We start from the raw sequence: 13,499 nt of genomic DNA on the forward strand, positions 1-13,499 counted from the left end.
CGCAGCGCTCCTCCAGGGCGCTGCAGGAAAACTGAGCTTTCACAGAGCTTTGAAAATGAGATAACCGACGCTGCGTGGTGTTTCAGATGGCGTCTCAATAAAGATCCACTCACACTTTGTTTCAAGGCTGAAACGATGATAGCAGATATATTCCCCTACTAATTGCGAGCATCGTCCAAGCGCAGATCCTCAGTGCCAGTTCAAGCGCAAATGGTCACCTGCTCGGTGGGCTCAACTCCTCAGACAGTTCAGAGCGAGTCCGTCTCAGAATATTCTTCAGAGTGTTTATGCGTGAGAAAAGTTTCCCTTTGTCAAAAAGGACCGGATCGGATCAAAACAGTTGATCCGAGGGCCAGGAAGCTCGCAGTGAACCGCTGTCTTGAAGCATGAATGAGACCCTCTGCCGGGATAGAGCGCGGAGGAGGGGCCTTAGTGCCATATGGGGGACCGATTGTTGAAATGGATGCTCTCATTGGTGTAAAGTGCATCCGTTGTTTGGACTTCTGCCAGATTCAGCATCCAACCAGTGACTCCTTCAGCAAACTTTACACACATTAAGTTCGACCAGGGTGATACAGACAACAATCAGCCTGTCTGTAGAGTCTTTAAGCAAGAAGTATATTCTTTGCTGTGTAATTGAAATGAAAGGTCCTTTTTGTGTGTGTGTGTGTGTGTGTGTGTGTGTGTGTGTGTGTGTGTGTGTGTGTGTGTGTCAGTATCAATACTGATATTATTCAACATCAAAACTGTGGACAAATGTCAGTGTAACAGACACTTTATATTTTCTTCACACAGTCTGAATCAGAATCTGCATGTTTTACAGAAGGAACTTGTGGGCTGAAATGCTCCTGTACATGCTGGGCTACCGCCTCCCTGAATAGTCTGTAACAGCAAATCCTGTTTGGTCTATTCATTCAAGTCAAAATCTAACACAAGTGCGCTCCCGACAGGCGCGCATTCAGCAGCTCGACCGTCTGCTCCTTTGAACGCGGTGATTCCGCTGAGGAGGCATCGCATCAGTGTCAGCCGCAACAATGGCCGTCTGGTTGGTCCATCAATCTCCGCCAGCAGCGGACGGAGCTGCTCTCTGATTGGCGTTTGGACCGCTGCCTGACAGCACCCGAAATTAGTTCTTAATCAATACAACAGACTGCTTTATCAAATCCAAACTGAAATCAGTGGAAAATAACGCAGACGAACTCTCATTTAGCAAATGATCTTTACAGAGAAGAAGTTTGTTTTGCAGCTGATTTGTATAATTTCGTGGCTCTCGGTGCTGTAATAAACCCAAAAAGTGCACAAGCTCAAAGACATTTTTTGCTGATTTAGTCAGAAATGTAAATTCACGAGCTCTATATTTTACATGAATCATGTTTTTTTTTTTTTGTTAAAATCACCCTCAGAGGCGAAGTGGGCCCGTGTTTGGTGACTGGGCCCGACGAAACGAAAATACTTGATGTTTCTGAGCATTTTTTGCAACCAAAAAATTTATTTCCGCTCCTGTTTTGGTCTGGCGTTGAAAAGGAAAGTTCTTTTTTTCCAGCCCTGGTTCTTTGCCCGTCGCTGATACCATTGTCTCTGTGTGGAGTTTGTGCGCCGGGACAATGGATGTAAATCTCCCCCCTTGGATCCCGCCTCAACCCACCATCTGCCAGCGCGGGACAAAGTCAGATGTTCCCCCAATTATGAGAGCAGTCTTGGGGAATCCTGCTGCCGAGTCTCCGCCCTGTCGCCGTGTCCCTCACACACGTCCTCTGACATGATTGACAGCTCTACTTAACCAAGAAAAATCTATATATGATGACACACTTTAATAAAATTCCTTCACTCGTTGCAAAACTTCCAGGCGGACTGGGTGCGCTCTTTAAAACATGACGCTGCTGGGGTGGATTTATTGCTTCTTTGTCCCAATTCACATTGCTGAAAAACTCTGTTAATCCACCCAGAAAGGTTGAATATGTGCTGGAAATCAAAGCTTCCTGATGCTCCATGCACGTACCCCAAACTAAAAGTGACCAAAAGAGAAACTATTCATTTAAAACGTTGGACTTAACCTCATGAATTACAGCTTCTCAATAATGTGTGGGATGTTAAACCCATTTAATCTCATAACCTCATACAGACATCAGCTGAGCCATCAAACACATTTCCAGTCGTCAGGCAGGCCGCAGTCATCGCTGATCAAACAGGTTTCTAAAGTCATTGCATCACAAAGTCAGATGAGCCGTGTGTGCACATTCATTCAATTTCATAACAGCTATTTATTTGTTTATTTATTTATAGATTTGTTGGACAGTTTAATGTATTTTGCCAAAAAAGACACGAATTACAATTATTAGGCCTTTTGATGGGAATAGTCGATAGTGGAAAAAACAAAAGAAAAAAAAAACATGTTCCAGTTAAAATCTCCATCCAGCTATCTTCTATCCTCCGTCTCTCTCTGGTCTTACATTACTGTGATGTGTGTGATAAATCAGTATGGATTCCTCCTGTTCTGTCCAGTCCGTGTGTTTTGCAGCTGATTTCACCAACTTGTCTCCTCTCCAGACCCACAGGTGCTCCAGGCTCGGCCCCGATCATCACGACCCGCAAGACTTGCTGTCTAAATGTGTGGCTTTTCTAATTTGGTGGAGCGGAGAGCCGGAGCGAAAATGGGGGATTAGTCAAACCACAAACCTCCTTCTAATCAATTTAACCCGCTGAGACGGTCAGTCGGTGTGTTGTAGGGAGGAGGTGATGGGCTGTGGGGAGGGTGACTGCTAAACCAAACAATGGGGTATCGTGTGCCGCTCGTCCTCTCCAGCATTCCCCTGCTCCCATGGGACACCCAGAGCGGCACTGCGTCCACGGAGGTCAGGAGGGGCGTGGTATGTGTGTGTGTGTGTGTGTGTGTGTGTGTGTGTGTGTGTGTGTGTGTGTGTGTGTGTGTGAAGGGGAGGGGAGGGGGCTGGAGACGCAGCAGCTGGTTCCCGTCCCTCCTTCTCCACTGTGTAGAAAACAACAGAGCTAATGCGACCCACAACGTCTCCTATCGATCGCCATATATTGCACACTCGTTTTTTTGGTTTTGTTTTACTTATTTAGGCGAGGATGAGGACGGTGTCGGCATCTGCAATTAAAGCGCAGTGACCATCAAACCCCATCATCTGCTTTTAACTTCTAAGAAACATTTGGATTCATCTCTATAAAAGGCCTGCTGTGATTTGGAGTTAAATTATTGAGATCAATTTTAGAGCTATGCGATGCATCTACAGGTCAAAGAATACACATGGAAAATCTTGTGAGGGTCACTGATGGAGTTAAATTGTCACAGAAGTTCAAAAGTTACTTCTGAATAACACAATATAATACTGTAAACCACTGAATTACTTTTACAGCCTTTTTCTTTAGCTTCGTAAAAAGAGACCTCTGAGATTTGTGGTGCACATGTATAATATCAGTGTACTTTACCTTTGGCATCAAATTCTTAACTTTGAATTACACTCAATGTTTCGCTTTCACTGTAAAGACTCCTCCATATAATACACAGCAATACTAAGGTGTTGAAAGTGGCCCGAATCTGAATGAAACCCAGCTATCATTAATCAGTATTGTTAGTAACACTTGTGTTTTTCCTGTGTTTATCGCACAATGTCTGCAGTGCAAGAAAGCCTACCTGGTGAGCATTACAAGCATCCTTATCAATTAAAAATCAACACTTATTCAGTCTGCAATAATAACTCTTAAAACTCTTTTCCTGGTATCACAATGAAGTTCATCCTGGCTCCCAGGAGCCCATAATCCAACAACCGTACTATGAAACTCATGATCGACTGGTACATGAAAAGAAAAGACAAGAAAATCGCACCACGGCTCGCAGCAGCACAAATGTACTGCAGGTAAAAGCCACGAAAACTCGTTGTGGTACCTACATGCTGATGTTTTCACCTGTTTTCAGGCTGATGTCTTTATGGCAGATGCAGATCAGTGAATGATGGCATCATTTTTGTGATGTGCATGTTTTCCAGGAGAAACTTCGTCTTAGAGAAAAGGGATTTTCTTGCATTTATAGACTTATTACAAGTATGCATGTATATGTACACATGTATACTTATATACAGTATATATATTCTTTTATTCAGTCAGTGATTGCATTCTTGCTGAGGAAAAATAACTCACTCAACAATCGTCACAGTCTATATGCCAAAGTTTAGTTTTCCTAAATTACATAAACATAAATCCCTGCTGAACAATCTTTCTCTTAATTTAATTTTAAGCTATAGACTTATTTTGACTCTTTGCTTTGAGTGTTGACTGTATGTGTAAAATATCAAACCTTAAATTCATTGCATGGTACCAGTGCAGCGAACAGCTACAAATAAACTGTTCTACTTGAAGACCAGCTGTGCATCCTGCAGACAGCATGAAGGTTGTGCCCCATCCTGCTCTTGAAAACTTGTATTTTAGTGCCATCTACTGGGCAGCTTAAGAACATCATCAACTGTGCTTCTCAAATATGTTTTCACTTCCTGAAGTGTTGTTCGATATTATCATGAATTTCAGTCAGAGGCAGAGGTTAATGAGTTCAATCATTCATTCATTCATTAATGTCAAACTTAATGTGACTCAAAGTCTTACACTTAAAGTCTGGACAAAGAAACACATCTTCAAAAAAAAAAAATCAGTTAAAATCTATGTGCTTATTGAACAATTACCTGATCTTTTACATTCCTTTTCCAGACATAGGCTGTAAACGCTGTACTGTGGTGCACACTTTTCAGGAAAGAGGTTAAACCACCATGATAAAAACAATAAGATTACTTCAAAAGAAAATTAGAGAAAGATCACACATGAAGTCAGTTTGTGCTCATAGTTCTCACATTGTTTTTCAATAGATAATAAAAAAAAAGAACATGTAGAATAAGCTTTGAGCTTTCTTTTACACATGTAGTGCTGAATAACTCTTCCTTCATTCAATACAAAGCTTCAAACATTCAAGTAATGCTACAGGTTTTTAATCATTGAGCTTCTCTGTCAGCAAGGTCCACCAATACAAATTCCTTTTTACGATGTCATTTTGTCTTTAATTTCTTTAGAAAGGGGAAACTTCCCCATTACTACATATAGCAAGCTCTCAGCATAGCTGTGCTGAACTTTAACCTTTGAAAAGGTCAAATTGGAATAATTTAGAGCACCCGTGTGGGTGTCCAGGGCCTTTAATATTACTGCTGTGCAGAAAACTGCACTGGAAAGTGGGACGTTTTTAACGTATTGGCAGCATTTCAGTTTGCATATTAGACTAAATAACTGGTAAAAACAATGTCATGAGGATGTTGTAGGTCAGCAGCCTCCTACTAAAGTCTCCTACTCAGTGAACATCAGATGCCCTGAGAAGAAGCTGTCACTGGTCAGGCCATTGCCATTGTGGTTGGCTAACAGATAGACATAGTCTCCCCTCTCAAGCTTAACATACGTGTTGCCACTGGCTGTGATGTAGCCGCCCTGTTTGGTGGTGTATGAGTGCACAATCAGCTTTCCATTACGCATCAGATCCACACTGGCAGCCGCCTGGTTGATGGTACAGTGGAACTGGAACTCATAAACACCTGGATGCTCACAGGTAAAATAACCTGTTTTGATGTTGTAGCTGTTCTGTCCGTTGTAGATGACCTGGCGGAATTTGAGTGGCTCACCGGGTTTGGGGAAGTTGTTGCCCAATCGCACAGAGAATGCAACTTTCTCCACGGTGCCAACAGGGCCAGGGGGGCCAGGGGGGCCAGGGGGGCCTCTCAGACCCAGTGGTCCTCTGGGTCCTGTGTGAAAAAAGATACAATTAATACAACGCAGCCGTCCCATCATAGTATTGTAAACTAAACTTTTAGTAGCAATTTAAGTATTTATGGATTTACAGGAAGCCATAGATTTACCTTGTGGTCCCCTGGGTCCACGTGAGTCTAGTCCTGGACGAAATTTAAGAGAAAAAATCAGTATTTTCAAAATACAATAATGTTGGCTCTGATGGTCCACAATTAACTGTGTCAGAGAGGGTTTCGGGACATCAACTCACCATCTTCCCTCCATGGACTGAGGTCAAAAGCAGGGATCTCCTCGCACTGGGTGTAACCAGACCCCCGTGGCCGGTACTGGAAGGGCCTCTCTGGTACTTCAGTGATACCAGTGTTGTCACAGATGATGCGGGCAAGCGATGTTTCCCTCAGGGACTCCCTCTGGTCCTCAGTGAAGACTCCCTCGTTCTCCCACCAAAATCTGAAATTGACAGTTTGTTAATGTCTAAAACTGCAGCTAACTCAGACATCTCCACGTCTTCAGCATGCATCAGACAATAATGTAATTTCAGGTCTGCTTACCGATCTCCCTGCCGGATCCTCTGGAACTGAGTTGCAATCAGGCAGGCGAACAGGGGTCCCACTCTTCCTCCGTCAACAAACGGCTCCGCCACTCCTCCCAGCCACACATCAATGTTTTCAGGTGTTCCGTAGAGATCCAGCAGGCTCATGGCCAGATCAGTGTTGTTCATCACTTCAGCCAGCTCTTCCAGATTTTGTGGTTCTGACAGCCCACAGAATCTGCGCCATTTGTTGTAGCCTAAAAAGGGAGATATTTGTGTACGTATATGAGCGATAATGTCTGCAAAAGCGTACATATGATTGGAACATTACTGTAACTGAAAAATATAAAGAATACATATGAATAATGACTAAATAGATACCAGGAAGTCCATGGTCTCTGCCTCTCTGCATGTTGAGAGCAGCTAGATCCAGCGCCAAATCACCGGAGAATTTAAACAGCCTTTCCCTCAGCTCATCGTGCATCATGTGCTCCTGAGTGTTCTGCTTGGCCTGGCGACCCACCAACCCCCTCAGGATTGGGTCCAAACCACCTGAGAAACACAAGAGACCATTTAATTTTCATCAATTGTATTAATTCTCTGTTTAGGGAAGGACTAACAAGGGAAAGATCCTGGCCATACCTTCAAAGGTGATCCTCCATGGTGTGAAGAAGGCTTTGTGCAGCAGTGGGCTGGGGTAATCACTGTGCTCCTGGTACTGCTCATTAAGACGAAACATGAAAGGCTGAATCATCAGATGGGCAAATCGGTAGGCAGCTGTGGCGAACACATTGGAGATGCTGGGGTCCACGTCTTCATCATAACCGGGGTAGGTGGACAGATCCCTGGACATGACGTCTGGACCGACGATGAGCATTAAGTAGTCTCTGAAAGTGAGAACCTGGAAGACAAAGACAGAAACTGACTTAAATGAACCATGTGAGGACAAAAACCAAGACTCCTGCAGGTCAGTTCCTCTCTAACCTGGAAGTATCCTCCCATGATCTTGCGTGCCTCCTGGTAGAGTCTCTCTCCGTCCCAGTGAGGATTGAGTTCGGCCAGAGCACGCGCCAGACGGTTGTGTTCACGCATCAACAGTGTGTGCACAGAGGTCAGACCAATGTTCTCATTGGAGCGCTCGTCACCTTAACAGCCAAATAAAATAAGTGGTAAAAATGCTGTCAACCACCGGCGAAGCTTGGAATGAATCAAACACTTTTCAAGGATTGTATGTCAGGGTTTTTGCTGCCACTCACCAGCCACAAAGCAGGGCACCTCCTCAGCATTACTGTCATTGGTGATGCGAGCTCGGGTGGCACACATGTTGGTTTCCATGTTGGAGAAGGGCAGGAGCTCTCGGCCATTGTCAGTGTACTGTGTGTTGACCCTCAACAGACCCTCATCTGTAGTAAGGTTGCGTAGGAAGCGAGCTTTGCTGTTGTCTGCACCGTACACCTGGCCGACATCAATGAAAGCTGTGAGGGAGTTAATCTGCTCACGGACAGTCTGTTGACCAAAGAAGAGCCCTGAGCCGCCGGAGCCACAAGCTGCTGCTGAGCGGAAGAAGGGGATGCACTCTTCTGAGTTCCTGCCAAAGCGGGGGTCTTGCTCAGGAATCTGTTTAGATGACAGGACAGGAGTTAGCGTTCAGTTTTGTTTAGCATGCAGACTTCTGTTGTGTAGTTTGATGACACTGACCTCAATGGGGAAGCAGGGCTCTGTGCGTTCACAGCTCCTTTCACAGTCAATACCGCTATTGAATGAGCGGATGACAGGAGAGTGAGGAGTGAAGGTCAGATCGTGGTCAGTCCACTGGCCGAAGATTGTCACCAAGTGAGTGTAGAGTGGATCGCTCTCCACATCAGCGTTTGCTGTGCTCAGAATACGGTTGGACACGGCCCTCACCTGAGGCCAGGAAGTACACAATGAGCATCTTGGTGAAAAGGATTTTTGTCTTTTTTTTCCATCTGTCATTTGTAGTGTGGCCAGGAAAGATTACAGTCAGGAGTTTATTACCAAAGGTAGAATCTGTGTGTTGACTCTTAGCTCAGGGTCCCAGCCTTTCGGCAGAGAGATTTGATCCTGGTACTCTGCAGAGAGCCAGCGGGTGAAAGGAGCGTTGGAGGATCCCCTGCGGGTGAATTTCCTGAGCGGGTGAAATAAATCTTCAACATTACTCTCATGGCCAAAACCCAAAATGATGGATGTCATAATCATTACCAATGAGGGATTTGATTTGTACTAAGTAAAGTTAGCTGTGAAGTTCTCCACACTTAGTTTCTTTATTTGTGAAACAAAAGTATGCCACTGAATAGCTGCCTCACCTGTTGTTGCAGACGTTGCTTGCAGTGCGAAACCTGTCTAATTCAGGACTCATCATGCAAGAAGGGACACGATGTCGGGGTGAGCAGCCCGTCAGATTCTCAATCACCTGCAGATCCTCGTCAGAGATCAAATCTAATTCAAATAAAGCAAAGAACAAGCAACCAGTCTGTTACTGTTTTGCAAATATTGGTATGGAAAGCTCAGAGAGTCTGTGGTGAATACACACCTGTGGCATTGATGGAGCGTTTGTGACGTCTTTGCAAAGACCTCTTGATGAGTTTGACAGCATTGTCCATATAGTCAGCAGCACGTGCAACATCACGGGTTGATCCAACGGGCTGCTTCAACAAGCGCAGGACGTCTGCAGGATTCACTGCATTCCTCTTCACACGTTTAATGCTCCTGTGTGGTGTGGAGAGGTCAGATTTATAAAGATCTTGTTGTGCCCCCCTTTTTTTCGATCACCGAAGAATGCGCAAAGCAGTCCAACAGGTTTGTACACTCACTCTCTTCTGGAGTACTCATAGGCTGAGTCCACATTGGCCTTGGCTGCCATCACGGCCCTCTCAATGACACTCCTGCTCAAATGGGATTCTAAAATGAAACAAAAAAACATACTTTGTTTGATTTGCTTTCTGGTTCTCCTCTTAATTCTGATGTTTTTGGCCAGTGCTTTTCTGACAGAACATTTTTGTAGCTTTCATTCATACCACAAAATTAGGCCACAACATTTTACAAAACATTTACTGTAAAAATAAAAAAAATAAATAAAACATAAACCTTCAAGGTCTCTTTGAGATCTGATAAGTTTAAAACAAAAACAAGAGCTATTTTTATATATATATATATATACACATATAATGTAAATAATGAATGTTAAGTAAGATGAGGCTGTACTCACCAGCATTCACCTGGCATTGCAAGAACAGGTAAAGTCCTGCAGCCAGCAGGCACAGAAACCGATTCATGTCTGCAGAAAAACACAAATACTCTCCAGTCACTTGAACTAATAAAACATTTCCTAATTTTCTTTAAAGAAATACTTGAAAGTACACTGCAAAAACAAATACAATTCAATCCAATACATTACTTTGGACTGTTGCACGTTAACTGTAAGGCCTTTCTATTGTGCAACACTAAATAGCATACAGAAAGTTACAAAGTAGGACAGCAACCTGAGAAAACGGTGAAGTTCGCGCCCTCCAATGTCATCTAGCATCCAGAAGTCAGTGCGGCTCTAATTTATCTGGGGACTTTTTTTATAGCGCGCGGCGCCGCGTCATTTGACGCACCTTAATCAGGAATATCTTCTCAGACGATCAATACATTTTTTTTCTTGTTCCTCCTCTCAAGTGTCCCTGCCCAGCGACTTCACAGAAGTGCACTAATTGAGGAAACACAAAAAATCCCGGCACTGAAGGTTCATGTCGGCACGACATCAGAGTTTTTTTTATAGTTGGATGATTTTCTGGTTTCCTATAAAGGGAGGCAGAGAAACCTGAAACCTGAGCAACACGCTCCAATCTCTGTTCGATTAGTTTCGCGTGATGCATCTCTGCTTGCTTTTCACTTACAATCTCTCTGCATTTGTGTGTATGAACATTTTGGATTGTTCTGAACCTTCAGGTTGTGTTCATTTCATGTTAAACAATTTTGTCAAAAATGACCGTTCCGTTAAGACTCATCATAAAAACTGTATTAATACAAATATTATCACTATTCTGTTTGATGTTTATGGCCTGTGTGCCTCATTGATCTGAGTTTATACATCTTGAATTCGAGTTCTAAAAAACATAGTTTCTGGATTATTTTGACTATAAGAAATAATCAGATGAAACATAGTATACTGTTTTATCACAGACTACTTTGGGTCAAAGTTACCAAGGACATTTGTGTAGAAACAATTTAAAATTTTTATACAGTCACATAAAGTAACACCTGTTGTGTTCCTGGTCAAAAGGACCAGATGCTCATCCACTGTGACGTTTGGACTTGGGTTATAGACGAGTGGCAGGCGCTCCACCCATTTGTCCCAAACCTGTCTGATCGCTGCCTGTCTGACCAAGGCACCACGCACTTAGATTTGATTAGCTAATAAGAAAATCCTTAAATTATGTTAGTTGATTATCTGTTTTTAATCTAGTTTTTGCTGTATTAGAAGCATTCTAAGCGCTATGTATACAAGAAAGAATAACAAAGAAAGTCATTGTAATTAAACCCCTTTTTTCTTTCACTGGAATTGTGCGGCAGCGCTTTAAAGCTGCTATACAACAATAAGAATGTCAGATATGTCAGGCGTTCACAGCTTCCCTGAGTGGAGACGTCCCTGTTATTTTTCTGACACACAACAGTCATTTGAATTTCCGTCTTATGTGACAAATGGAGAGATAGAAAGGTCGTGCGTCAGTGCTCATAAACCCAAAAGGCAATCCTAATTTCCTACTGACCCGTGCAATATACAATGGCTGTTCACTAAGCTAAGTAATAAAGTAATTAGAAAAAACTATATATCATCAGTCAAATATATAAATTTAAGATTTCAAGAAACGAAAAAGAAAGCAAAAACAAACTCACTTGTAACCACATTTCAAGTTCTATTTCATATTTCCGAGCAATCAAGTTTTTTCTATGACAAAAGTGAAGTAATGCAGCTGCTTTTAAGCTCATATTTCACATAAATTGCTCGTTTTTTGACGTAGAAATACAGTTTGTGTTCAGTATGTGTAGTAATGATGGAGCACAGGTCTGCAAACATAATTAAACCCTAAAAATAATTTTAAATGATGAACTTATTATTATCACACTACTTTCTCCACTTAGTTTCAGGCCCATGTCTTTTTGGCATCTGTGGTTACATTTTTAGTTTATGTGCTGCAGAATAACTCCGTGATGTTGGACAATGAATCTCACGGTCTTTGTGTAGATAAGTCACTGATCCTTTTAAGACCCAGTTTCTTAGCTCACAGTCCATGCAGTGATTTGTACTAAACTCCTGTGCTGTTGAGCTTGGGAGGGTGAGAGGAGCATTGTGTTTCACTGGAAAATGTTTTGTTCATTTGTTTGACAAGTAGCCTCCCTTTTTTTATGTGACTCATACCTAAAAACTCAGATTATATCCTTGTTGTTACTGGATACAATACAAGGTAAACTCATCTAAATACTTTCATTTCGTTTGCCGCACAGTTTACTTGTTTGACCAATAATGGTTTAAAGAAAAACACTGTGATGATCCCATTGGTTAGGGCCCGTAATGCTCGGCGAAGACCCTAATGCAATTCAAAGAATTATGATTCTTTTTCTTATTATTATTATTATATGTATTATTATTATTATTATTATTATTATTATTATGTATTATTATATGTAGAAAGCTGAAATTTGGTGAGCACATGTATCACATCCAGACCTAAAAAAAAGCCTCTTGGAGCGACACCGTCAAACACACAGGAAGTCCACCATTTTGCACACTATGTCAAAATTTGGTGAATTTTGAGGTCGTAAATGATTGAATTAGTCCCAGGCCTTTCATCCAATCCAGCTCAAATTTGGCAATCTTGCATCCGAAGCCTTAATCATGACAAATTAGCAAAACGCTGTACTAAAGTCTAACGGATTGCCGTGGGTGAGGCCTCAAACTTCAGGTTCTCGCCATGAAACAGGAAGTGGATTATAACTCGGCTGTAGATTAAATTTATCATGTTTGATGAGAGTCAGGCCCTGAACAGATCTATATAGGATAATATTCACTGACACTCATAGCGCCTCCTAGTGGCAATAGGAAATGTCATGTTTGACTCCATGATGCCCACAGAAAAGATGAATGACCAGATCTACTTCAAAATGCTGTCAGATTACCCTAAAGGCCTTGATGAAGCTTTTTTAAAATGAAAACTGTGACTCTTCGTCAAAGTGGAGTGGGTGTGGCAACGCTGCAGATTTTGATCCTTTGCGATGCTGTGTGCAATAATGTGCAAACACCTCCCTTTTTTATATTTCCCTTATGTATGTGATATTTTCTCTACTTCTATACTTCCTGTGTTTTATCTGTACATGCATATACAGTATATATATTTATTTGTATATATATTCATATCTCCTGCTTTCTGCTTTCTGTAGATTTCCCCATCGTGGGACTAATAAGAGAATATCTTATAATATCTTATCTTATCATATGAACACATGAATTATACATGAATTATATAACACATATATTATGTGTTTTGTGTATAGTTTTAAAGACTGACTACTTCTTCCACACATCAAATGCTGGATAGGAGTCTATGATTAACAAACATCTGCATGCCCTTATTGCCTCATGGTCACAGCAACAGCTGTAGACGTCAGGATCTCAGTCTCTTGTGACAAAGATCACCAGATTTATATGAAAAGTACATGTGATACATGTGATGTACATCTCGGTCCCATTAAGGCCGTGGCGGCCAAACTGTGGCCGCATGCCCGCGGCCGTAGACACGCCCTGATGCGCACAGATGTGCAAGGGACCTTCAATGCTGCTTGCAGCTTTAATTTATGTCAATATTGTATATTCCCAGTCAGCGTATGCTTTGTAGTACTTGTGTTTTCTCTTCAGGTGATGTTATCAGAAAGTTCACATCCATTTACCAGGCATTAAAAGCACATTTTAAAGAGTTTGAAGAGCATTTAATCTGTGGCCAGCCAGTGTTCATAGCAATTGCACTTCACTTTCCAAAAGTTAGTCAAAGAAATTAAGAAATGCGACATAAAAATGGCCCTTTTTTAAGGGTCAACAGCATCAGGAAAATTATTTCACTCAACATTGTAGTTTTGGATTTTACGAGTCAGCAGCAGTGTGAACAGACTGCAG

General features: G+C 42.2%; 1 protein-coding gene across 1 annotated transcript; it reads right to left on the reverse strand.

Moving 5' to 3' along the window:
• Positions 1-4,555: 4,555 nt before the first annotated feature.
• LOC139224764 (eosinophil peroxidase-like) lies at positions 4,556-9,864 on the reverse strand. Its single transcript, XM_070856078.1, has 15 exons — positions 9,829-9,864; positions 9,555-9,623; positions 9,160-9,247; positions 8,880-9,055; positions 8,653-8,785; positions 8,345-8,474; positions 8,027-8,233; positions 7,585-7,945; positions 7,313-7,473; positions 6,971-7,229; positions 6,710-6,880; positions 6,348-6,585; positions 6,047-6,246; positions 5,907-5,939; positions 4,556-5,792 (listed from the first exon to the last, which is right to left on the reverse strand). The coding sequence occupies exons 2-15, from the start codon at positions 9,619-9,621 to the stop codon at positions 5,344-5,346; spliced, it is 2,673 nt and encodes an 890-aa protein (XP_070712179.1). The 5' UTR covers positions 9,622-9,623; positions 9,829-9,864; the 3' UTR covers positions 4,556-5,343.
• Positions 9,865-13,499: the final 3,635 nt, after the last annotated feature.

Source organism: Pempheris klunzingeri, unplaced genomic scaffold, assembly GCF_042242105.1.
Source record: "Pempheris klunzingeri isolate RE-2024b unplaced genomic scaffold, fPemKlu1.hap1 Scaffold_52, whole genome shotgun sequence".
Lineage (NCBI taxonomy): Eukaryota > Metazoa > Chordata > Actinopteri > Acropomatiformes > Pempheridae > Pempheris > Pempheris klunzingeri.